The sequence below is a fragment of the Rattus norvegicus genome, chromosome 14 (genome assembly GCF_036323735.1).
Source record: "Rattus norvegicus strain BN/NHsdMcwi chromosome 14, GRCr8, whole genome shotgun sequence".
Taxonomy (NCBI): Eukaryota; Metazoa; Chordata; class Mammalia; order Rodentia; family Muridae; genus Rattus; species Rattus norvegicus.
In genome coordinates, this window is record NC_086032.1 from 82,496,050 (window position 1) to 82,523,309 (window position 27,260).

Genomic DNA, 27,260 nt, shown 5'->3' on the forward strand with positions numbered 1-27,260 from the left:
AGAGCTTTGAGCCTTGAAAGCTGGAGAAGATTTGCAAAGGTGGAGAAAGGATGTTCCAGGGCTGTGGGTTAAGACTGGTTCAGGCTAGTTTATGACCCTCTAAAACAGAGGAAATCCAAACAAAGCAGGGCCCTTGGTGTGGCTCAAGTGCCAACTTCTCTAAGTAAAATAGGCAGCAGAAATAAGGCCGGGACACCTAACTCTACCCTTCAGGCAGGGGCAAGGTTGGTACAAGACTCCCTTGTACACTCTGTGTGCAGCTTTGTTTTCTCTGGGTAACTCTAGACTGCCACAGACACAGGGGCCGTGAATAGACAAAGCGCGCTTGGGGGACTTCAAGACCGCTCAGCACTATGGGGGCAGCCAGTGAGGGGTTGACTTCTTTGTGCCCCAAAGGGAGTTAAATGAGAGGACAGAGCTTCAAGCTGGCTCCTCTCCACTGCTTCCTCAGGGTCGGGACATGAATGCCCAGTCGTTTTCCTTTCTTTTCTTGTGGTCCTGGGGTTGAATCCAAGGCCTTGTGCACAGTAAGGAAACACTCTAGCCCTTCTCTTTTTAGACAGAATCTTACTCCGTCATCCAAACTGGTCTCCAACTTATTCTGTACCACGAGCCTTGAACTTGTTCATCTACCTGCCTCTCTCTGACTCACCAGAGCCAGGCTTTAGGGCCTGTGCTGCCTGCTTGGCTTTTCTTTTTCTTTCTTTTTTTTTTTTTTAAAGTATTTTTAAAAAAGATTTATTTATTTATTTCATGTATATGAATACACTGTAGCTGTCTTCAGACACACCAGAGGGAGCATTGGGTCCCATTACAGATGTTTGTGACCCACCATGTGGTTGCTGGGATTTGAACTCAGGACCTCTGGAAGAGCAGTCAGTGCTCTTAACCGCTGAGCCATCTCTCCAGCCCACCAGGTTGGTTTTTCAACCAGCCTTCCTGAATCTGAAAGTTTTTTTCCCTCTTCTTTTAAAATAATTTTTGTCTTGTTTGAGATAGGATCTCTATGTGTAGCACTGGCTGGCCTGGAACTCAAAATGTAGCCCAAGATGCCCTAAAATTCACAGAGCTCTTCCCCCATCTGCCTCCTGAATACTGAGATTAAAAGAGTACATTAAATACTTTTATTAATTATTATATATACGCACATGTGTTTTTATGCATCAGAATGGTGGTACTCAGTATACATACATTGTCATTTTTCAAAACTACAAAGTAAAAAGGTTTTACTTTACGCTTTTAAACTAGGCCCAGGCCAGGTTAAACACTGAGCAAGATGATGAACCAGTGAGAGAGAGAGAGAGAGAGAGAAAGTTATGTACGTGTGTGTGTGAGACAGAGAGAACAGTGTGTGTGTGTGTGAGAGAGACAGAGACAGAGAGACAGAGAGAGCAGAGAGTGTGTGTGTGTGCGTGTGTGTATGAGAGAGAGCAAAGAAAGCAGTGTGTGTGTGTGTGTGTGAGAGAGAGAGACAGAGAGAGACAGAGAGAGCAGAGTGTGTGTGTGTGTGTGTGTGTGTGTTTTCTGTTGTGCAGTGTGAGGCTCAAACCCAGGGTCCTGTGAATGCTGGGGAAGTGTTCTATGACTAAGTTACACTCCTACTCACTGAGAGGGACTTAGAACACATATACCATATCGACTGTGTGTGTGCTATGTGTGCACCTGGATGCGTGTGAATGGCAGGGGGATGATATGCATGTGCCACAGTGTGTCTATGAAAATCAGAGGACAACGTTTGGGAGTAGCTCTGTCCTATGGTTCCAGGGATCAAAATGAGAGGGGATGGGACCAGTCAGAGCCAAATGAGTCTTCTTAGTTAAATACCACCCTCCTCCGTAACTTCAGCTCCGGAGATCCAACACCCTCCTCCGTCCTCCTTGCCCTCCCCCAAATAAACCTACAAGAAGTGTCCATTTCCATCTAACACAGCTCATTATTTTGAAGCCACACCTTGTTTTTGAAACAAGGACTTGTTTTTTGTTTTTTTTTTAAATAAGGACTCTAGAGGCTAGCCTCTAACTAGGATATTTAACTGAGGGTGACCCTGAACTCCTGATTCTCCTACCTCCCACAGCCCACACCACCTTTCTTGCTTTTGCTTTATAACCTGGCCACCCACTTACTGAACAATTCAACCTCTTGGCTCTGAATCAATGATGTCTGGCTGTTTCCAGAACTCAGAGCACATGTCCTTCCTCATGAGTCCACCCTATTTTCTCTATGTGAACACTTAGGCGAGCACCTGCTCAGTGTTAAAGCTCAACCATGCAGTCTACTGTCCAGTTGGTGCGGTCTACTGTGAGGCTGCTGTCCTGCTTTCTGACTTGGCCCTGCCTCTGAATCTCTGTCCTGCTTCTTTGAAGTACAATGTTTCCGCTGGTGAGCAGCTCTGACCTCCCTGGCACTGAGGCCTTTCCATTGTCATTTAAATGAGCGGGTCTCTCCTAACAACACCGCCAGCAGCCATTCCGGCTTCTCCCTCTCACAGCCGCATCTACAGAGGAAGCGGCCACACCACACTGCACTTGGCTCCCCCATTTCCCGGCAGCTCCACACTCCACTGCAATCCACCTTCCACACATCATTTCTCTGAAACTGCCTCACCAAGCGCCCGGGTATTGTTAAATTCAATAGATACCTTTCAGGCCATTATTTGAGCACATATTTATTCCATGCCAGCTCCGCCTCCAGCCCTCAAACAGCATGATTGTGTTTATAACTGGGGCAGTGGCGAGGAGGCGTAGTGAATTCAGAACTGGGAAAACAGGGGCAGAGCAAAAAAGGATTCCTTGAAGAAGTAATTTTCAAACTGAGCCCTGAGGGAAAATTTCTATGAGCATGGGATATAAAGAGAGCTTTTTTCCCTTGGGGGTTGGGGTAAGAGAAAGAAAGGGTCGACATTAGAGATAGGGGACACAAATTTTACACATGATTAAATCATAATCATGTTGACTACTGTTGATTTTAAAGGACTAGAAAATCAACCAAGCCTAGGTCTTAGACTATACAGTCGTTCACTAAGCATTTATATAAAGAGTAAAGGGGGGTGTGTGGTTCAGCTGACAGAATGCTTGCCAAGCACCACAAAGTCCCCCACATAAAGCTGGACGTGCGTGTGTGTGCGTGTGCGTGTGTGTGTGCCCATGCGTGCACCTGAAATGTTGTGGCCTGTAACCCTGGCTGGAGTCAACAGGGTGAGAAGTTCATGTCATTCTTAACTACACAGGGACTTGGGACCCAACTTGGAATACTGAGTTCAAGTCCCAAAACAGAGGAAGCTCTTACCAGGTGATTGGGAAGAACCTGGAGGCCCCCTGCTCTTTACAAGGACAGCATTAGTGATGAGACACTTCCCCACACTCACACTTAAGCTACTGTTTCTGTTTGGCACACTTTCCCCATCTTTTTACCTAATCAAACATCTTTCTTGATGCCCCCAAAGGCACGGCTAGTTTCACTTTGTCCATACTCACCTGATCTGATCTGTTCTTTAATTATAAACTGTACAGTCCTACCATTTGAGGCCCTTACTCTCAGCTCTAAACAGATACATTTTGATCCTCTTTCTTTTTATCTTTTTTAAAAGATTTATTTATTGTATGTATACGAGTATACTGTAGCTGTCTTCAGACACACCAGAAAAGGGCATCAGATCCTATTACAGATGATTGTGAGCTACCATGTAGCTGCTGGGAATTGAACTCAGGACCTCTGGAAGAACAGTCAGTGCTCTTAACCACTGAGCCATCTCTCCAGCCCTTGATTCCCTTTTTCCATGGTCCTGCATAGGTCTGGCACAGAACAGATAATATTTTGGCAACAAATCTAACTGGAAGGTTGGGTGTAACTGCCACCTACAAAATTACCACAAACTTTGTAACTCCAAAGATCAGCAGGATGCCTGGACTGGAACAGCATTCCTGCTCACAGGAGAGCTGCCTATTGAAGTCCCCTGTGCACGAACCTGACCTCTGTTCTGTTACAGATTGACACCACTGGGGATGGGGATGGCTCAGCAGATTTAAAAACAAAAACAAAACCAGGACTCCTCTGTTTCGACAGGAAGCAAGTGCGTCTCAGTCACAGAAACGAGAGACCCTGGCTCAGAACAATACTCTGATCCCCACACTCTGCACTGAGTCATTCAAGAGCACACGTTTATACATACGCGCACGCACACATGCACGCACGCAAAGTAAAACAAAACAAATATATATAAAACTTTTCCATTCGATAGTATTTGAACAGATATATACACCCAGGATACCTGCCTCTCTCCCTTCCTCTGTTCCCTCCAGGGTCCACATTGCACAGAACATTCTTGGCCTTTTTTGCCCCCTTAAAATCCTGCAAACCAACAGTCCTGGTTGTCTCGAAACCTTTAGTTCAGGAGTAAGAGAGATGTATGAGCATGAAGTTTGGGGGAATCCCGCGAAGCCCGATGGAAGAGCAATCTGCAGGCCAGTCTGCCTAGGACGTTCTTCCGCTCTGCCAGGCCGGTCGCCCTCGCCAGTTATTTACTGCCCATATCTGCTTATATCAGCAGCAGTTTCTGGTCAGAGTCTAGAAGGCAGCCTGGCTAAGCAAACATCTACAGGTGCCTCAAACAATGGGCCCTGATTAGGGGGCAATAAATATAACCAGAACTTCAACGTTTACTGGATCTATTGCCCCCCTTCTTTTAAAATGTTATTTGGACATAGAGGAAGTCCTTTGTGTTTTGCATTTTCTTTGTGATGTGTATAGGTATTTTGCCTGCATATATGTACGAGCACCACATGTGTGAATTGCCCATGGAGGCCAGAAGAGGCAGTTAGAGCCCCTGGAACCAGAGTAACAGACTGAGGAGAGGCACCATGGAACTGCACTTGGGTCTAAGCTGGGTCTCTTCAGACTGGGCCTCAGGATTCATAGTAGTGAGAAATCTACAAGCAAAGGGACCTCAGGAGGCCCTGATGCCTGAATCCACATGCACAAAGCCCAGTCCAGCCTTTTGTTTGGAAAAAAGAAGAAAAATGGGGGGAGGGGAGGATAAGACAGAAGAAAAAAAAAAAAAGAAACCCTTTGAATCAATCAGTTCATGTTCCACCTGACAATAAGAACCAGGGACAAGTGCAGCCAACTCAGGGCAGCTAGAAACAAGTATGGCAACTGCTGGACTCTTTTGGGAACGGCAGATCAGGTGTATAAATCCCACTTGTTTGGCACAAAGCAGGAAGCTGAAGGGCAGGGCTGCAGCTGTGGGGGACAACCAAAGGCAAAAGATAACATTGTAATGAAATAACGACCAACTTTTTCAGCGAATAGCTTACACTCTCCCTGCACCCCAAGCCTCTTGGTCCTCAGAGTATCACCAAAGGGAGGGAGCGGTTCGGTATACAGGGTGAGAAGAGTTTTCTGATGACTCCTTCCCCCGCCCAAAGAGCCTGTGAAGCCAAACCTGGCCTCTCTCTCACCTCCAGGCCAGGTGTCATTCTTGCTGTGGTCCCCTTCTTTCTCTTTTTAGTCTGTTTGAGAGGGTCAGGGATAAGAACCGAGGGCTGGAAGAGGGGGCTCAGTAGTACAAAGCACCAGGTGGTTCATCTGCCCGTAACTGCAGATCTCAGGGATCCAACATCTTCTCTCCACAGGCACCCATATGCACATGGCATAGACATACACATAAATACACATGAATTTTTTAAAGATTTATGTTATGTATATGAGTGTTTTGCCTGCATGTACATATGTGTACCGTGTGTGTCTGATGCTCATGAAGGTCAGAAGAATGCTGGAGGTTGGTCTTGGGTACTGAATATCCAGATGCTCATTTTTGTGTTCAGACATCCTAACCGGTTAAGGACGGCATGGTCAAGCATCTCTGGTCTCAGTGTTATGTAAAAGCTGTTTCCCATCATCTCCAGTTGGTTAATAAAGAGCTGACTGATCGACATACGATTGGGCAGGAGAAGACAGTGGAGGTGGGTCTCAGGTAGAGAGAAGGAGAGAAACCATGTGGAGAGACCAGGAGGATTCGACGTGAGCCCACAATGACAGAGTAGCCACGAGGACACACGTGGAGCAGAAAGAGCCAGAGCAGGGCACAGATGGCACGTAACGGGGCATTTATTTGGGTATTAACAGCTTAGAGGGTTAGAATAGCTCAGAACCTGCCCAGCAAGTGCCAGAAGCTAATTAATAAAAAATACCAGCTTGCAGTGCCTTTTATTCAGGAGCTGTTATGGGCTAAAGTGGGTGGAGAAATACCTTGCAGATACCTGGAAGCAAAAGGGGGCATAGAACCCCCCCAAAACCCCAATAGAAGAGGGCAGGCACTAGATCCCCTGGCACTGTAGCTAGTGATGAGTGTAAACCATCACATAGCTGCTGGGAATTGAACCTGGGTCCTCTGGAAGAGTAACCGTGCTCTTAACCACTGAGCCATCTCTCCAGCACCATTTAAATTAAAAGAAAAGGGGCTGGGGATTTAGCTCAGTGGTAGAGCGCGTACCTAGGAAGCGCAAGGCCCTGGGTTCGGTCCCCAGCTCCGAGAAAAAGAACCAAATAAATTAATTAATTAATTAATTAATAAAAGAAAAAATAGAGGGGGGACCAGCAAGATGGCTAAGCTAGAAAAGGTGCTTGCTGCTAAACCTGACCACTTGAATTTGAGCCCTGCAATCTACACGGTAAAAGAAATGTCTCTCACAAGCTGTCCTCTCACCTCCATGCAGTCCACACCAATGTCATGGCGCACGAGCCATCACCCCCACCCCCATCAAAAACACTAATAAATTATGTAATTTAAATGGGGCTGGAGAGATGGCTCAGAAGTTAAAAGTACCGGGTGTGATTCCCAGCATCCTGGTGGCTCACAACTTCCGGTAACTCTAGTTCCAAGGGATCTGATGCCCCGTTCTGGCTGCTGCAAGTGGCATAACAACCCCTACACACAAAATAATGAAATTCAAACTAAATAAAAAGCTGGATTTTAAAACCTGGCTCTATTACTGCCCCCATGTCCTTGGGCATTATTTGCCCTGGAGGAGCCTGTCTCCTAATCTTCATTGGTCTTTGTTTGTGACAAGGTCTCACGAAGCCCAGGCTAAGAGGTCAGGGTTGGTCTTGAACACCCTATCCTCCCGCCTGCAGCTCCCAGGTGCCAGGATTAGAGACGCACACCAGTGTATTAACTTCTCTCTTCATTCACAAACACAAACAAAAGCAGTATGGTATTTTTTAACTTTCTACGTACAAATATTTGCTTAAATGTATTTAAACACACCGCGAGTGTGTGCATGCGCAAGGTGTAAGCACAAGCCAAAAGCAAGTGTCGGATACCTTGGAACTGGAGTTACAAATGGTTGTGAGCTGCCATGTGGGTGCTTTGAACAGAACCCTTGACCTCTGTAAGAGCAGCAAATGCTCTTAACCACTGAGCCAGCCCTCCAGCCTGCTATGCTGTTTTTTTTTTTTTTTTAAAGACAGTCACACTATGTAGCCCTGGCTGTCCTGGAACTCACTATATAGACCAGGCCCTACGTAGATTCAGCTCGCCTCTGCCCCCCCCCCCCCACTCGCTCACCGGGGCTGCAGGTGTGCTTCTTCCACACCAGCCCCCACCCCTCTGCTTATTTCTAAAGAGGCTGAAGTTACCACTTTACGTGATTAAGGAAGATTAAAACAAGTAATGGCTGCGTGGACCTCCTGGGTGCCTGGCTAAGCTGAACCTGCTTGTGTTACTTCCTACAAGCGCATCTAGGAGGTCAGCCCAGGGAAAACTTCGAGCTGAGTAGACTTGCGTTCAAAACCCGAAGAGAATACTTTCAAAACAAATCCTATGTGCCCGAGTGCAGGGGATGGCCCAGACTGAAAGACAAGGACATGTAGAATACGTAGAGACAAGTCAGGCTCTGGGACACGGGGAGCTACACACAGTAACAGGCTGCCAAGGTAGACAGACAAGCGGGACAGAAGGTCCCTGTGGCTGTAGGGCTCCTACTTCATTCCCCGTGAGCCGGCGGTTTCTTATCTGGGGAGGCCTGCAACCGATCTACTATCAGAGAACCGTAGCTACTCATCTCCTGACTTCTCATTCAGTTCTACCCACTGTCAATGACAGAAATTACTGTGAGCCCACACTAGGTGTCGCACAGTGTCTGTCCTAAGCACCATTCAAGTGTGACCAGACCACAAAGAGGTCAGGCCAGCAATGCCGGACTCTTCTCTTTCTTTTTTTTTTTTTCTCTGTGTAGCCCTGGCTGTCCTAGAACTCACTCTGTAGATCAGGCTGGCCTCAAACTCACAGAGATCCACCTGCCTCTGCCTCTAGAGGGCTGAAATTAAAGGCCTGTGCCATTATGGCTGGCTCCCCCTATCCCCCCGCCCAGTCCAGTGGATTAGAGGAGGAAAGACCTCATCAAATAGACTCCCAGGGTGAAGCCGAAGGAATGTTCTGGCGGAGGAGGTGATGGTCTCATGTTCTAGCTGGTAGCAGATGTAAATTATAAGGGATCTGGTTCCCACTGCTACAGGGAAACGCTAAATCGATTGATAGACAGTCCCTATCCTCCCCTATGCACTGCACAAACACCAGCCCTCTCCCAGGTCTCACTGACCCAGAGCCAGACCCGGCATGAGAATCACCAGAGTATGCAGAAAACTCACCATGAATATAGAGGGCCCAATACAGCACCCTAAGCATAACGGGTTCTTCGTGAACCCAGATATCTCCTGATTGTCTTAGATACTACCCCTGGTGCCTTCGCCCCACATCCAAGGCCACCCAAGTCACCCTGCCCTGCCTCCATCATGAGGCACCTCTTGGTCAGTGCTGCCTTCCCACTGCTGCTAACACCTCACATCAGGGCCCACTGTACCTTCCTGCCGTTTGGGTATCCCGTGCCTGTATCATGACATCTATGATTCCAAACCTGGAGTGTCTGCTATGGGTTGGAAAGCTGCATAGTCCTCAGCTTGGCATTAAACACTTTACAGCAGCAGTTCTCAACCTGTGGGTCAGGGTCATATATCAGACATTTACATCAGGATTCATAACAAACAGTAGAGAAACTGTAGTTATGAAGTAGCAATGAAATAATTTGATGGTTGGGCGTCACCACAGCACGAGGAACCGTCTAAAGGGTCGTGACATTAGGGAAGGTGAGAACCGCCACTGTACAGGTTATCAACCCCAACCCTCTGCCTCATGGTCTCCCCACCTCCCACTCGTTGCTCTACCACATGCAGTAAAGTAGCACTCCTGCCAGGGACTGAGGCTCACAGACTGTGCGTCCTACTCTACGGCTGGATGCGTCTCTGTTGCTGTTCTCATTCTTCTCACATTAAAAAAGAAAACATAAAGGATATCTACAATTTCTCCAAGTCTGCCTTCTGCTGTAAGTATTCTCTGGGGCCAAGAGAACAGCTCCATGGGAACACGGTGCTTAGCGTGTGTGATCAGTTCAGAACCTTGTCTGTGTCTCCCTCCTTTCCCCTTGACCAAGGCTGGTAGCCACTCAATACACTGCTCTCTATTTCAATTCCAGCTGCCGTGAGTACATCCGCTGACAACCCACTGTTCCTGGCCCCTTGCCTAACTCTCTCCTCACAGCATCTGTCCTGTTGTTGTTGACCTTCACTCATTTACTGTCTCTCTCCCATCAAAACACGCTCCAGGAAGGAAGGGGTTTATTACTCAGGGCTACACATGCGAACATGGTCGGATATTCTGTTGCCACACGTAGGCGTTGCAACAACTTATCTATTTTCATCCTTCTGTTTTTCCAGATGGGTTTTCTTGTGTAGCCCTGGCTGTCCTGGACCCCTCCCCCCTTCCCCCCTAGAGATCCACCTGCCTCTGCCTTCCGAGATGAAAGGTGTGCACCATCACATGGGGCTTCATCTTTGTTTCTTTCTTTTTTTTTTTTTTTTTCCTTTTCTTTTTTTCGGAGCTGGGGACCGAACCCAGGGCCTCGCGCTTCCTAGGCAAGCGCTCTACCACTGAGCTAAATCCCCAACCTCATCTTTGTTTCTTAATCACTCTAATCAGACAGCGAGTTTCTCTAAAGCACAAACCCCGGGTTACTGTGTCCATGGTTGTGTTAGTGTGTGTGCACTGGTGCATGTTCATGTGCTGGGGTGCATATGTATTTGCACAAGTGCAGGTGGGGTCAACCTTGGGTGTCGTGACTCTGGAACCATTCATTTTGGTTTTGGTTGTGTCTACACCTATTTATTTATTTACCTACTTACTTATTTGGGGGGAGGATATGTCAGAGGAGAACTTAGCAGAAGTTAGCTTGGGTTATGGTGGTCAAACTCTGGTCTCCAGGCTCAATGGCTGTCTCAGCATTCTGGGGCTAACCAGCTCAGCTAGGCTGGCTGACTAACAAACCTAGAGATGCACCTTCCTAGCTCGAGACTTACAAGTATGAGCCATCACATCTGGCTTATGTGAGGCTGGGGATTGAGCCCGGGTCCTGATGCCTCCAGCATTTCTCCAGCCACGCATCCCCTCAGCCACTCCACAGGTATTTTCCAAGGGTTTGTATGTTCTAGCCACAGACGCCTCCAGCCCCCTGCACATGCTTCAAACTCCCGTCTCCTACATTAGTCCTGGCTCTGTCCCTGGACAGGCCTGTTTTCCTCCTGGAGCCTCAGTTTCCTCCAATGTAAAACAAGGAGACTGCACATAATCTCAAGTATCTCTCCTGGCTCCGGCATCTCTTCAAATTTGTAAGAGGTAAAACTTGGCCCAGCCCAGCTCCGGAGACATCACAGGCACTCAGTAAATATTTGATTTCCCCGTTGTTGATTCTCCTGTTACACAGGAATCTGAGGTGTCCGAGAACCATGTCTGAACAGAACAAGTAAATTCCAAGTTGCACTTCCTTCTCTGACTTGCCAAGCGACCTTATTCTGTTGTGTGTGACCCAGGAAGGACATGGCTGGAAAATATGAAGTCTGCGCCCCATGGGTTCAGTCACAAAGCTGTGAACGAGTTGATTCAGGTCCTAAGTCTCCTCAATCTCCTGCCAGCAAAAGAGTCACTCTTGCAGGGCTGAGGTTAGCGCAGTAGTAATTGTTTGGCATGTGCGAGGCCTCAGGTTCCGTCTCTGCCCATCAAGAAACAAAAAACAAGGGCTGGGGATTTAGCTCAGTGGTAGAGCGCTTGCCTAGGAAGCGCAAGGCCCTGGGTTCGGTCCCCAGCTCCGAAAAAAAGAACCAAAAAAAAAAAAAAAAAACAAAGAAACAAAAAACAAACAAACAAATGCCACTTTAGCCAGGTGTATCTATACAGGAGACTGAGGAAGTGCTTGATTCCAGAAGTACAGGACCGGCCTAAGCAGCCAACAATGGGGTGCTGGCCTAATAATAATGATAATGATGATAATAATAGTAATAATAATAATGAAAATAGCATTTGTTGCTCTTGTAGAGGACCAGAGTTCAGTACCCAGTGCCCAGATGGTGGCTTATCCCCATCAGTAACCCCAGTTCAAGAGGCTCTTCTGGCCTCTGCACTCACCAGGCATGCATGTGGTGCACATGTGTACACACAGACATACATATAAAAGTGTGGGGTTTTTTAATCTAAAAAAAAAATGAGTTAAAATTAAAGAAAGTTTAAAAGGTTCTGAGGATATAGCTCAGTGGTAAAGAACTCATCTGGCTGGTGCGAGGCCCTGGATTGATCCTTAGCACAATATGCACACGCGCACACACACACACACACACACACACACACGCACACACCATAAAAGGCTAAACTCACGCACAAATCTCTGGTTAGAAAAAGTCACTGAGCTGGGTGTAGGGATGCACACCTTTGATCCTATCACTCAGGAGGCAGAGGCTGGCAGATCCAGGACAGCCAGGGCTACACAGAGAAACCCTGTCTCATAAATAAATAAATCGATAAATGAAAGAAAAAGAAAAAAGTCACTGGAAATCGGTTGATTGAAGAACTCTAAAAGCCACATCTTTAATTTTTAAAAAGAGATTTTATTTATGTGTGCATGTGTCTGTGTGCATAGGCACCAGGAGTACAGGTACCGGTAAGAGGGCAGAAGAAGCCTCTGGAGCTGGAGGATAGGAAACTAAGAAGCAGTTGGCTGTGAGGAAAGAGAAGGGGCCTCTGCGAGAGCAGCAGCACACCCTTAACCTGAGTCACCTCTCCGCCTCTTTGAAGAAGAAAAAAAAAAAAAAAGACTATCTCTCTTGTAACCCAGGCTGGCCTCAAATTCCCTACATAGCAGAGGATGACCTTGAAATGAGTTCTGACTCTCCTTCGAATTGGGGTTGCGGGCATGAAGCAGGTACAGGCAGTGCTGGGCATGAAACCCCTTGCTTTGTGCACGCCGGGCAAGCCTTCTACCAACTGAACTACCTCCCATTCCACAACTGAAGTTTTAAAAATTATTTATTTAGAGACAGGGTCTTATTCTGTAGTCTGGTTGACCTAGTTAGTACTCCACACGCAGATCAAGCAATCCTCCTGACTCTTATCTAGTCTGGGATTATAGGTGTGCATCACCACTACCAAGGCAGGAAAAAAATTAAGGGAAGAGACAGAGGCATTTCCGCCCTGTGCTTTCTTTCTCCAGAACGTATTATCAACATTGAGAACAAAAATCCCATGCTCCCATAGTGAGGAAGTGACCCACTGGCGGCCCAGTCCTTGAATTCAGGATGGAGGAAGTGACTGTCCACCGGCCCAAAGCCAGGAAGTGGAGGGCACATTTTCAGTTCCTCCCCCACCCCTAAAATTCTCCCTTGGCCTTTCTAGAAAGCTTATGGAAGTCGATCCTTGTAGACCCAGGACCTGAACCGCACACACAGGTGGCTGGGAATCAAGCGGCAGAAGGTTCGTGGTGCTGCAGGGCAGGAAACTGCAAGCGTGAAGGGGCTTACAGGCCCAGCTAAGCCAATTCTGAAATTACCTTCATTCAACTCTTCCCCTCAAGGTGCCGAGCTATTATCCCGCTGGTATCAGAGACCTAGCGAGGGCTCAACCGGTCTCTAGGAAGACTTGAAACTGTTCTCCATATGAGGCAGAGGTCTTCGAACCTCAGGAAGAACGGTCGGAAAATCCACACTTACACTCTATTTCTAGGAACCACTCCCCCAAATCCCAGAGTCCAAAGACACCTTCGAGAACTTTGGGTCTACAGAAAACCCAGAACCCAGGATAACTCGGAATCTCAAATCCTGAACTCCGGAAGACCCTGTACTTCCCATATTCCAGAATCTCCGACCACACAGAATCTCAAGTGCCTTGGCTTCATTAACCAGGAGACTTGCCCCGTCTGCAGATTCGGGGACCCACCTCGCGGGCAGTCGCCCCATGCGCTGGCCGCAAGGAGCCCTCAGTCTTGGGACGACGCGCTCCTACTTCCAGAGTCCCAAGTCCCGGGGGACCACAGTGTTCGATCATCCCCACCCTGCCAGGATCTCGCTGAGGATCCCTGACCCAAGAGAAACCAGCCAGCCAGAAACTCGCGGTCGGCGGGCTGAACGGAGTGGGCCCCTCTTACCCGCCAGCGCCGCCATGGTCCAGGGCGCGGACAACACAGGAAGGACCACCCGGCAGCAGCACCTCAGGTCCGCGCCCGCTTGCGGTTTAGAGAGGAGGTCGTCTCTGCCTCTGCAGCGGGAAGGATGCACCGCCTACGGCGCCCGGGGAGGACCAAACCGCACCTGGCACCGGGACCCACCCGAAGCCCCGCCCACTTAGGTTTCCGCCCCGACGCCCCGCCCCGCCTCTCTCGCGAACTCCGCCGCGTCTCTGGCGCCCCCTGGTGAGTGGCGACTTCTAGAGGCGTTCGGATTGACCAGGGTGATAGAGTATAGGCTGGAGGTCGCAGCACAGGAGGCCCTCAGCGGTCAGGGTAGCCCAGTTTCCCTTCTACCCTACTTGAAAATGGCTCTACAATTCCGGAGCAGAGCGTGGGTTGCTATTCCAGGTCTTTTCACTCCGAGTTTGTAATCGGCAGTGTGAACACGAAGAAGCTCCTAGCTAAGACAAACCACTTTGGCGTGTCAAAGGTAATATGGAAATGAGGCTCCCTGGTGCAGATAATGTAGGCTGACTAAATAGTCTACTTGGGAATCTGGAATATTGGGTCCAGGACCCCACCCTCTATATAAAATCCCCAGTTGTTCAAGTCTCATAGAAATTGGCATAAACTGTCTATAATCTATCCATAATCCTTATATGATTTATGCTTTCTTTTGTTTTGCCACAGTGTCTTGCTATGCAGCGACTGATATTGAACTTGCCAGCCTCTTGCCTCAGCCTCTTGAGTGCTGAGATATTCTTGCATTAAATCATCTTTAGATTGCTTACAAAACCCAAAACAATCTTGATGTTCTAATGTGACTTATTCTGTGACTACGATCAAGAAAGACACTGGGACCGGACGCTGGGGTCTACGGCTCAGTTGGTAGACCACTGTCCTAGCAAAGGCCTGGGTTTGATTCTGAGTACCGCGAGGGAGTCAACTTGGGATGCCAGTATGAGGTGGGAAGACCAGAGTTCAAGTTTATCCTCAGCTACATATCAAGCCAAAGGTCAGCTCGAGAGGGTTGGGGGCTGGAGAGATGGCTTAGTGGTTAGGATAGCGCTGCTCTCGCAAGAGGATCTGGATTGGGGTGGAGAGATGGCCCAGTGGTTAAGAGCACCGACTACTCTTCCAGAGGTCCTGAGTTCAATTCCCAGCAACCACATGGTGGCTCACAACCATCTGTAACTCCAGTTCCAGAGGATCTGACTCACTCTTCTGACAGCCTTTGGATTAAGATGTAGAACTCTCAGCTCCTTCACCAGCACCAGGTCTGCCTGCGTGCCACCATGCTTCTGGATAAGAGTTGCCGTGGTCATGATGTCTCTTCCCAGCAACAGAACCCTAACTATGACACTCAGTTTTAGACAATTGCTACGTCCCTCAGTCAGATTTATGCACATGGGAAAAAGAGTCCAGAGGACCAGGAAATGTGTAGGAATGGAGCCCAAGGAAACCAATCCTGCCTCCAACTCTCCCACCAGCTGCCTCTGGCTCCACCACTTAGGTAAACAAAACAGCACAATTCTCTGTCTTCCTGCCATGGCCTTTTAACAAAAGTGGCTGCTAGTTGGATGTTTCTTCTGTGGCGCCTCTGTATGACCTAGGGTGTAAAAAGTGCTGGGGGAGGGGGGCTGTGTCTGACTTCCCTCCTGGGAACCCACTTGAGCTGCTTGTTTCCCTCTGAGGAAATATCTGATATATAGAGAACACTAGATTGTATACTGAATTCAAGTGAAAGAATTCTTCCAGTTCTTCCGACAAGCTACTTCATGATTAGCATGAGGCCCTGCTGCATTTTCCCAGGCACAGAGGAATGGGGAACAGCTTGCTTCTTCGTCTTTCCCCTCCACAACTGAGCCCTCATCCCACTTTTTGCTGATTGCCTTTTCTCCCTGTCCCCAGTCCACTTTCTGTAAAGTCCATGTAACAGAGAAAAAAAATGCAAAACAAAAAAAAAAAAAAAAAAAAACAAGTAAAGGAAGGAAACCGAGCTCTGAGGAATGATAAGCCTCAGAAGCAGCATTCCAAAGTGCACCTAGAACCTCTTTCACACCATAACGAGGAAGGTTTGGGGAGGAGGAAGGGGGTGGGAAAGAACTACATCTGCTAGGTTTCTAGAAAGCACCCACCTCGCCAGTTTACTTAGCTATCAGATTTAGCTAGTATCCAGTACCTAGTACGGGCTGAATCACAATCTAGTCTTAGGCTCTTGAAGACTTGAACCTTACAACTCCCTCAAATTGGTCTTAGTGGCTCACATCTGGATTCCCAGACACTTGGGAAGCTGAGGCAGGAGGACAGATCGAGCCTAGTAATTCAGGGCTAGGCTGAGGAATATGGAGGGAATACAGCGGGGATGACGGTGGTTGTTCAGGGAATTGCTTAGTTTGCTCCCTGTCAAGAACAAAGAGTTGAACTACTGAGAAAGACAGAAGACTCAACTGCAGAGTAAAGTAACACCTGTTACAGTCAGCACATGCTGGCTTGGGTATTTTACAGACGCTCTAGGTCCTTCCCTTTCCCCTACTGGTCCTGTCTAGATACCGAGCCAGCCCAGTGCCATCCCGCAGTTTCTCCTGAAGAGTCTTCTGGGAAGCAGCAGCAGCTACCACCATCTCAGGGAGCCTGCCTTAGGTTTTCCTGCCTACCTATCTGTGTTTCTTTAACCCTGCTTCCGAGCCATGTTCCAAACAAAGAAGCAAAGCAGCTCTCATTCTATCATCTAAGGGCACTTGTTTGTGCCCACCTGGATTTTGTCATCGTCACTTGTGCTGGCTTCAAGCTGAGTCAGACCTTTGGCTTCCAGACCCTTTCCTTCCTGAGTCATCACTGAAGATGGACAGATTTATCTCCAAAAACATTTCTGACCTTGTCAATTCCTTGCTATAAACCTTGACTAGCTCCCCATTGCTTACAAGATAAAAACCCAAGCCAGATACTCTCACACAGTCCACTCCTGCTCCCCTCAACCTGGGACTCTCCCATAAACATAGACTGTCTTTGCAGACCATGTTAGTCCTAAAATCAGCATCTTTCCATAGTCTCTGTAATTTTATGTCTGATTCTTTTCAATCCTAAAAACAATTCATCATATCATTTTACAACCCTTATGAATTAATCTAAATCAGCCCTGGTCTATGTGATAGCCAGATGTGGCTGTTGAAACTACCGGGGGTGTGGCCGGGGAGATGGCTCACTGGTTAGAAGACTATACTGCTTTTCCAGAAGCCCAGAGTTCGGTGACCAGCACTCACGCCAGGTGGCTCACAACCACCCTGTAGCCCAGTTCCAGGGAATCTGATGCCTCTTTTGGCTTCCTTAGGCACCAGCACACACACACACACACACACACACACACACACACACACACACACACACACACACACACATAAAATATAAAGATGGGAAAAAGTAAAAATGAAATGGAGTTATAGACCAGGAATGGAAAAATCCAGTTGCTCTGTCCACTGGCGACATTTCCTGTGCTTCACTGCCAAACATGGCTAATGGCTACTGTGTTGCATGCTATCAATATGTAAGCTGACTAGACTACAGTACATACACACACACACACACACACACACACACACACACACACACACTTACACACTCTCACACACTCACACTTACTTTGTTTTTTGAAATAGGATCTATGGGGCTGGAGAGATGGCTCAGAGGTTAAGAGCACTGGCTGCTCTTCCAGAGGTAAGGTCCTGAGTTCAATTCCCAGCAACCAAAAGGTGGCTCATAACCATCTATAATGAGATTTGGTGCCCTCTTCTGGCCTGCAGACATGCATGCAGGCAGAACTCTATGCATAATAAATAAATAAAAAAAGAAATTAAATTAAAAAAAAAGAAAAATAGCAAGAAATAAGATCTATCTATATATTCTTGCTACCTTGGAACTTACTATATATACCAGGCTGGCCTCAAACAGAAATTCTCCTGCCTCTGCCTCCAGAGTGCTGGAATTAAAGGCTTGTGCCACCACACCCAGCCTACACATACATTTTTTTTTTTAAAAATAACATTTCTTTGCTGTCCATGTTAGCCTCAAATTTGATCCTTTTTAGTGTGAGACAGTATAGGCATGCGCCATAGTGCCTCCCCCTACCCAAAATACATCAAGGAGTTAAAAGTTAAGGAAATGGCATTTGTTAACGTCAGTTTCACGGGGCTCTAACATCCTCTTTGGACTCCTGTGGTACCAGGCATACATGTGGTGCTCAGACATGTTGACAAAATACCCACACACATTGTGATGGCATGAATGAGAGTGGTCCCTTATAGGCTCAGAAATTTGAATGCTTGGTTTCCAGTTGGTGGAACTGTTTTGGAAGGATTAGGAGGTGTGGCCTTGTTGAAAAGAGGTGTGTCATGGGGGCTGGCTTTGAAGTTTCAAAAGCCCATGGGACTCCCAGTCGTCTCTTTTTCTCCCTCATGCTTGTGGCTCAGATGTAAATAAGCTCACAGGTACTGCTCCAGTGCCATGCCCGCCTGATCTCATGATGGTCATGGACTCTAATCCTCTGGAACCATGACTCAAGTTAAATGCTTTCTTTTATAAACTGCCTTAGTCATGGTGTCTCTCCACAGCAATAAGAAAGTAACTTAAGGCACATAAAATAAAAAAAAATTTTTTTACAGTTTAGCCTGAGCTAAATGATACCCTGCTTCACAAAATATTTAAACGTAGGGCTGGAAAGATGGCTCAGCAGTTAAGAGTTCTGGCTGCTCTTCCAGAGGTCCCACGTTTGATTCTCAGGACCCACATTGTGGCTCACAACCATCTGGACCTCCAGTTTCAGGTCCAGAGCCTTTTGGCCTCTGCAGGTACCAGGCGCACAAACAATATTCTTATGTACATACAGGCAGAGCACTCACACATATAAATTGAAAACTAAAGTGCACAGTTCTAGGATGCATATTGAGAGCATAGGTGGCCTGACTGGGGTTTGCGTCAGGTCGTCTGGGTAGGAGAGGGAGAGAGAGCATGTTAGGGTGAGGTGGATCCAACAGGGCTGGACCTGAGTTGATGGCTGCTGAGGTTGGCTGGTTGGGATAACACATGAAGGCTTTCTTGTCTTATTCTGCTCTGTATGGGTTTGTATGTAGTACATGCACATGTACGTCAGCATTTGTACACGTGTATGTGTACACTAGAGGTCAATGTAAGAGGAGGTCTTTTATTACTGCCCTAACCTTTGGCGAGCTTCAGGCATCCTCCTGTCTCTGCTTCCCTGGCAGTAGGATTACAGACCTGCACATCAAGTTTTCCAGGGGTGCTGGGGTCCAAACTCCCATGTTTGGTTCTCACGCCTTCTAATCATTTCTCTTGCCCCTGTCCTATACATTTTGTTCCCCATTAAAAAACCAAAAGTCCTGATATCACTGGCTTATGAGTTCCACGAGCTCTTTTTTTTTTTTTTTCTTTCTATGGTAGTTAGGACTGAACTAGTGCTTCACTGATGTAAACTGCTCTATCACTAAATGATATCTTCAGTCTTGTTTTTTGCTTAAAAAAATTAAAGCTTATTTTTAAAAGATCTTCACTTTGTGTATGAATGTTTTGCTGGCAGGTATCCATGTGTACCACGTGGATGCAATGCTCTTAGCAGTCACAGAAGGATGGTGAATCCCTTGGAACCAGGTAGCTGTGAGCCACTGTGGTCATTTAAAACAGGTCCTCTGTAAGAGCAGCCATTCCCCTCTTAAGCACTGACCCCTCTGTCCAGTCCCTAAATTTTAAATGTATTGTTTTGTATGATGTGGCAGGGTAGTTGGGGCATGTCCATGATCTAGTTCAAGAGTGGAGGTCAGAGCACAACTTTTCGGAGTTAATTCTTTTCACCCACCCTGTGGGTCCCAGAGGTCAAGTTCAAGTTGTCAGCTTGGTGGCAAGTGCCTTTACTGGGCTGAAACACTTCACTAGCCCAAGGCCTCATCTGACTTCTTATCCCCCTGCCTTAGTCTCTTGAGTAGCTGGGATTATAGGCTTGTGCCAACAAACCTATTCTGATGCTCCCCTTACCTCCCTATTCTCTTGCTGTATCTTGGCACTGTTCAATTTGACCCTTGTTAGGTCAAAACCTTGGAGGAAGAAATGTGCTTCTTTCAGAAGGAGCGACCTATAACTTTGGTGTTTTGGAATCTAAAGCTGGGACAGATACATAACCTCGTCAACTTCTTTCATCCCATGTCACACACTACCGAGGAACCTGAAGGAGGACACACTCTGCTCCAGGAAGGCTTGGCCTGTGGGCCCTTCTGTTCTATACCTGAACACAGGGAGACCTGAACACTGAGTACTCTGTGACTTCTCTACATGGCACAGTCAAGGCAAGACAAGCTAAGCTTCATCATAGCAGTTTGGTGCTTGATGACAGAAATTCCATGCAATTGTCAGGACCAGAGCTGTCTGTCACAGGCAGCTAGACCTCTCAATGAGTGTTTAAAGACATAAACATTACTAGACAGGTACTTTCCAGGGGCCAAACCAGTGTGCCCATTCCCCAGCCAACTAATATCCCAAGACACAAGCTCTACACTCACAGTAATGTAAAACCATTTAATTCTAAATCAAATCACTTTCACAACAGTGAAAATCAATGGCTGGTCAAGGTATGCTGCCTTCTGTGTTCCCATTTTCTGACTGTCCTTGTCCATGGGGGAGGCGGAAAGGTGGAGCTGAGGACACAGAGAGCCCAGAAGGGAAAGCTGCCTGGGCCATGAGGTGAGTGGTGAGCCTGTGGAGGAACGGCCCATGGCATCCAAGCTGCTCTCTTGCCTCAGCTGCTGGCAGATGTACAGCCCTGCAATGCTCACAAAGGGCACAGGCCGCCACAGCTGTGCTACTGCATGCCTTGGGATGACTGCTGGTGCACGCCTGGGTTGGCCATTTCACCAGCTTACAAATGGTTTACTCCACTACTCACAACTTTTCTCTCTTTTGTGTTCATTGGCTTACGTTTTCCCTCTACTACTTAGGGCCACACTACACAGAAGGATCCTACCAACTCTCTCTAGAACAGAGACACTCCAGGGCCCTCTGACAGGATTTCCAAGCGACAAAGAATATTTAAAATCTGTCAGGCACACCATGAAGTTGGTGGCTTATTCTTACCAGCTACAGTTGCCAAACCACCCTCCTACACAATACTTCATACTGTGCTCATTTCAACACTAACACTGGCATCGGCAGGTGAGGACTGTGCAGTGAGGAGGAGGATTCTTTCACACCCTCAAGGTCTAGGGCTCCATAGATTATGCAGAGTCACATCTTGAAAACCCAGCAGGCCAGGCTTTCTCCCGCGTCTGTTACTGCTGGGGCAGTAGGTGCCGGAGAAGTGAACAAGGGTCCAGCAGAAGCTCATCGTGCTGCCCTGCTGAGGTGACACTTCTAAGATGAGGCCTGACAGGCAGAGTGAGAACTGTCTTAGCAAGTGAATTGTTCTCCTGCCTGGCACCACAATCCCACAATCAGATTCAGAGGAAACAGCTTGGAAGTTCAAGAACAAATCAATGTGAGGGAATAGGAATGACGACCACACTGTGTCTCTGCAGTCCTTGCATTGCATGTCACCAGGGGTTGCTGGCTCAGGAGCCTCATGTGTCCCTGGGTTCAGCACACATTCAAGGAGTTTTCAGGTAAATCCAGGAAGCCAAACCAACAGCAGATGGAATCAGAGTCCCAGTCTCTTTTAAAAAAGGACAATGGCTTCTGAGGGTGGTGGTGTTACATGTAGCTAGGCTGACCTGAGAAGGCCTCCAGTTTCTCTGGGCAAGTTCTGGGAGAGGATGACTCGGGCTTCTCCAGCCTAGGGGCGGGGCTACCTGTCCTGTTGCTCCTGCATCAGCCCTGAAGCTGCATCAGTCTGAATTCAACAGCAGCCTAGGGGAGAAGGAGGATGGGAATCTGAGCCAAGTGGCATCAGGGACAATCTACACCAGGAAGACAGCAGGTCATCCCAGCTGCTCTAGGGCCGAGACACTGAACGAGGCCCAGGGCCAAGCCAGGACCAGAGTCCCTGGTAAGGTCATGCAGCATCTTCAACTTCTGCTGCTACGATCATGGCCTTCTTGGGCAGCAACTCTTTGTCTTTGCTGTGGAAGGGGAAGGCGGGAGGAGCAGTACTGGGCTGTGGAAGGGAGTCTCTCAGGATAGGGAGTGGAGGCCACTTACCAAGGGGTATGTAAAAGATGAAAGTGTCTGTGAATACCGTGTGGTTCATCCCTTCATTTTTGTAATTTAAAGTTCTCGAGAAAGAACTGTTTCTTTCTTCCCCCGTCTCCCCTGTGCAGAGCTGGGACTACTGAGCAGACTGGGTCAGGACTTCCCATTGCCACCCAGGAGCAGTGAGTCAACACAAGACCTGAGGTTATAGTGTGTGTGCAGCAGTGGTGAAAGTGGGGGTTCCTCGCCAACTGCTTTCGAGTCCCAAAGCTCTAATGGAGAAGCAAGACTCCTTGATGTGTTTCTGCCCCTTGATTCCAGGGTCGGGATTAAACAAATCAAACACAGGAGTGGGTTCGGCATATCACCAGCCCAGAGGTGCTGCTGTAGAAGTAAACAGGGTCCTGTCTTAGGCGATCAGGAGCCAGAACATGATCACCAGGGCAACAAACAGGAAGAGGCGTGACAGGAACTGCTCATCCACATACTGGGGTGTCCCAGGGACGGCTGGAAAAACAGGAGGAAGAGACTTTGTTAGAAGGCTATAGCTTAGAGCACTTACCTAGGAAGCGCAAGGCCCTGGGTTTGGTCCCCAGCTCCGAAAAAAAGAACCAAGAAAAAAAAAAAAAAAAAAAAAGAAGGCTATAGCTGTGCATGCTGCCCATTGGACCCATTCGCCTGGAGAGGACGAATCTTCACTTCTTTATACAAACATAATCCTGCACAATAAAACAACTCCCAAACTTCAAATAAAAGGAACCAAAACAAATATAAGCTAAATACTACAGTGAGGCTTTGATCTCCAAAAGATCTGTCCTACATGTGCAAATGACAGTGGACTATCAAGAAGCACCCAGAGGCACCACCCAAAGCCCTTCTCACCTGTCTTCCCTCTGCTAAGCCCTGTGCATGGTACTCCTTGGTGGGGCTCAGTTTTAAAAGGCAACATCAGAAGTAGAGTGTGGGTCTTCTGAGACCATAAAGGCTCGTACAGCGGCACTCTCCTGCCACTGTGCACACTGCTCCAGATGGCTCTACACCTATCTTATATGCCTGCACTTCCCAGAACCAGGGCCCAGAAATCACATGGCAAGGTAGAGGGAGAACCGAGTGACTGAGAACCTCTGCTTTGAGAAGAACTGTTAGTATTGTAGAGGCAGGAAGGCGACTGACTCCATGCCTAGACTGTGTAAACTGCACCAAACATGACAAAGGAAAAGTAACTGATCACGAGTCTAGCCTGGATGTGGAATGAGCTGGAGGAGATCCAGTCTGAAAGCTGGACCAGGGCAGAAAGCAGAAAGCTAGTCAAGAGCTTCCACAGGGATCTGTCTTTCCTTTAAGGTAAATCACATCCTGCCCTTGGGGTCCCCTTCCTCTGAGAAAACAACGTTTGAACTGCAGAGAGATGTTCTAGACGAAGAGGAAGATATGGAGTAGTGCCTGAGAACACTGTGGGGTAGCATGTCATCCCTTCACAGCTGGTTGCTCTGATAAACTCATGCATGCAAGAGGTTCATCACCTGCTATGTCCAAGGAATCTTGGATGAAGCAGGGAACAGCTCTGATGACTTCTGAATGGGTTACCATATTTAGAACTCTAAGCTCCTGACCAGACCTACTAGTCACTTCTGCTCCTCACACTCTACCCAGGGCCTAGAAGGCTCCATTACTATAAGCAGGGCTCAACAGATTTAGGAGTCTTTTATAGGCTCCATCATATAGGTGGTGGCTTAGGTGTCAGGGTATAACATAATCCAAGCACACACCTCGCTGCCTTGCTGTACTCTGAACACAGCTCAGCTGTTATAGGCAAGTGACTAAAAGGAGAAATACAGATGACAGATAAAGAACAATTCCCAAAGGTCTGATGTTTGGCATCAGCCCCATTTTGTGTTCTGAGAGATGCCAGGAAACAGGAGGTCCCAACATTTCACTTCTCCCTGATTTAAAATGGGTAAAAGAGTGTGTGTGTGTGTGTGTGTGTGTGTGTGCGTGTGCGTGTGTTTTGCATGTGTAGGTTTAAGCTTTTCTTTCTTTTTTTTAAGATTTATTTATTTATATGTGAGTACACTGTAGCTGTCTTCAGACACACCAGAAGAGGGCATCAGATCTCATTACAGATGGCTGTGAGCCACCATGTGGTTGCTGGGATTTGAACTCAGGGCCTTTGGGAGAGCAGTCAGTGCTCTTAACCACTGAGTCATCTCTCCAGCCCAGGTTTAAGCTTTTCAATTACTACTTGCAGTGCAAGAGCTGAGCCCTGTTTGTAATAGAACATAACACATCCCTCGAGTACCTAATGTATGCCAAGTGCTCAGATCGTTGGATGAGTGGCAATCTGCAAAGAACCTAAGGGATTCTGGGAAGTCTGATATGCATGCACTGATAATGATCTACAGCTTCTAAACTGCTGAATTCCAAGCAGTTTTCTAGCAATATATGTTCCTGATTTAAGGAAATCGGGCTTACCTGGAGGAGGTCGCCCATCATTTATGTTAAATGCTGTGGCAAATATCCCAAATGGAAATGCTCCAATTCCAAAAGACATCTGAAAGCCACCATCTCCAAATCCAAATCCTTGAAATCCCTGTGGAGAAGAAAGCAATTAGGAAAAATAAACAGATTTATTCCACATCTCTCAGTGTCTTACATCACACCACAAATATGGTACCCATGTTTCTTCTCATCCCTCTGCCATGAAGGCCTCGGCTCTTCCTCCCAGCCATGCCACAAAGCAAAGGAACTCTGAAGGCACCCCTGACCGAAAATGGTCCAAAGAGATATGGCTCTGGCCACAAGTGAAAAACGTTGCTCTCAGGGTTTATACGTGTTAGATCATTTTCCAGGGTTCCACACTAAGCAGTAGAATTTCCTAACCACTGAGCCATCTCTCCAGCCCATTTGATTTCTTTAGATTACTATAAAACCTGGGTATGGTACTGTGGTCCCAGCTTTTGGGAAATGGGGATAGGAGGAGGAAGAGGAGGAAGAGGAAGAAGAGGAAGAGGAGGAAGAGGAAGAGGAGGAAGAGGAAAAAGAGGAGGAAAAGGAGGAGGGGGAAGAAGAGGAAGAGGTAGAAGAGGAAGAAGAGGAGGAGGAGGAAGAAGAGGAAGAGGAAAAGGAGGAGGAAGAAGAGGAGGAAAGTAATATGTATTTGTCATTAGAAAGTCAGTCAGAAACCTTTCCAAATAGTCACTGTCGGCAGTTTGCATACCAGCCTTGGCTTCTCCCCATATATGTTCCCATCCATTGTTTTCCCCAGGAGTGGACTTAGCAGAACAGTAACTCTATTAGTAAACAGCTCCTCTGAATGCAAGGTCTGCAGACAAGACACAAATCCAACCTTTCTTTTCTCCTCCCACTCTGACAGGATCTCAGTAGGTAGCTTAGGCTGGCCTCAACTTTGCAATCTCCTGCCTCAGTCTCCTGACTGATGGAATCACAGAAAAGTATGTCTAAGAGTGGCAACTTATGCTTAATTCTTGCATTAACATTTTACAGAAGACTAAATTTGGCTAATCTGATCTGAATGTCCAAACTTGAACAAACAGGTATTATTATCGCATGTAGGTGTTCCTATGTATGTCACACGGGTCATGGTGCATATGTGTGGAGGCCAACCTTGTGGAGTCAGTTCTCTTCTTACCTATGTAAGTTCTGGGGACTGAATAAGGTCACCGGGCCTGTGTGAAAAGAGCCTTTACCCATAGGGCCAACTTGCTGGCTCTGAACACTCGTTCCCTTAATCACTGTGCACAACCTACAAATTCTTTTCCTTCCTTTGGACCTCTGGTGAGTTCTCTAGAACAAATGATGAAATACTGGAAAGATTGGTGCAGAGGGCGGGCAGGTATGGTGGCACACGCCTTTAACCCCAGCACAGCCACCCCAATCTATATATCAAGTGCTAGCTAGCAAAGACAGGGCTTCATAGTGAGATGGACGGATGGACGGAAGGAAGGAAGGAGAGAAGGAGGGAAGTAAGGAAAGAAGGAAACAAGAAAGCAATTAAACTAGACCAGAAGCAGCTGCAGGTGCTTAGGACCCTCAGCCATCAGGACCAAAGCTCTGGCTTCCTGAGGTCTCTGATTTTTGGTGCTTGCTAGTGCTGCTTGAGCAAGCAGAGCTGAAAAGGTAAAGGGAAGTGTCTAGCAGTCAAGAGCAGGACTTCAGTAGCACCCAGAGTGGGTTTCGGTTCTGTCTGTGCCCCTGGACAGGTACACTACACGTGTCTGTCCCTCAGCCCTGCCCTTTACATGGGTTTATACAAGGCTTAAAGAAGACTGGGCACAAAAAAACAAAAACAAAACAAAACAAAAAAAAAACCTGCTAGGGGTTGGGGATTTAGCTCAGTGGTAGAGCACTTGCCTAACAAGCACAAGGCCCTGGGTTTGGTCCCCAGCTCCGAAAAAAAAAAAAAAAAAAAAAAAAAAAAAAAAGAAGACACACAAAACTTCATTTGCTTGTTTGTTTTGAGGCAGGGTTTCTCTGTGTAGCCCTTGCTGTCCTGGACTTCACTATGTAGGCCATATTGGCCTTAAACTTAGAGCTCCACCTTCCTTTGCCTCCTGAGTGCTAGGGTTAAAGGTGTGCACCACCACCACCTGGCAAAACTCTTAATATATAGTTCTTCTATAATGCCACTCAAGACGCGCTTCCTACTGCCAGGCTGTGGGGAAGTGAGATATGTGAGACTCTGTCTCAAAAATATAAAGGAAAGGAAAGGAAAAGAATAAATAACAAAAAAGAAGCTGAGAATGGTGACAATGCTTACAACCCAAGCACTCGAGAGCTGAGTTCAAGGCCTCCTGTACATGGCTACATGTGGAGACCCTTCCTCAAAAATAAATAAAAGAATGGCCTAGAGAGATGGCTTAATAATTAAAAGCATTTCTACTCTTTCAGAGACCAGAGCTTAGTTTCCAGCACCCACTCAGGCAGCTCATGATCACATGTGACTCCGTGTTCCAGAGGTTCTGGCCTCCACAGGGAACACACGCGCGCGCACACACACATAAATCAATGATGAAACAATGAAGAACTAGATGATGAACAAACACCCTGCAAAACACAAGATTAAAAAGATACTGATGGGTTGGGGATTTAGCTCAGTGGTAGAGCACTTGCCTAGCAAGCACAAGGCCCTGGGTTTGGTCCAAAAAAAATTTAGTCCCCAGCACCCACCCATGTTGAGTGCCTGAAAACTGCCTTCCACTCTGGCTTCAGTGGAGTATGATGCCTCTCTTCTTATAATCATACATACACTGCAAACACATGCACATGATTTCTTTTTTTTTTTTGGTTCTTTTTTTTTCGGAGCTGGGGACCGAACCCAGGGCCTTGCGCTTCCTAGGTAAGCGCTCTACCACTGAGCTAAATCCCCAGCCCCATGCACATGATTTCTAACACAATTAAAATAATATATGGTATACAAATGAGGAGAACTGTAGAAATTAGCATATATTTGGTTCTAAGATTCTAACAATTCAGGTGAATTAGTTTCATTAATGGATATTTTTTAATTTTTAATTAATT

At 47.2% G+C, this 27,260-nt stretch overlaps 2 protein-coding genes across 9 annotated transcripts in view; both read right to left on the reverse strand.

The window, feature by feature from the left end:
* Limk2 (LIM domain kinase 2) overlaps positions 1–13,706 on the reverse strand; it is a 125,500-nt gene extending 111,794 nt beyond the window's left edge. For 4 of the 5 annotated variants that reach the window (XR_010057359.1, XR_595861.4, XM_008770279.4 and 1 more), the window contains exon 1: positions 13,518–13,706. Coding sequence is in view for 3 of the 5 variants with exons in the window: in XM_008770279.4 (XP_008768501.1) it covers positions 13,518–13,533 (16 nt within the window). In the remaining 2 variants the exon portion in view is untranslated. 5 annotated transcript variants of the gene reach the window in all.
* A 6,397-nt stretch (positions 13,707–20,103) lies between these two features.
* Rnf185 (ring finger protein 185) overlaps positions 20,104–27,260 on the reverse strand; it is a 38,047-nt gene continuing 30,890 nt past the window's right edge. For all 4 annotated transcript variants that reach the window (XM_063273390.1, NM_001024271.1, XM_017599318.3 and 1 more), the window contains 2 exon segments: positions 24,195–24,312; positions 20,104–22,229 (listed from right to left, as the gene is read on the reverse strand). In XM_063273390.1, coding sequence (XP_063129460.1) covers positions 22,132–22,229; positions 24,195–24,312 — 216 coding nt within the window. In that variant the 3' untranslated portion in view covers positions 20,104–22,131.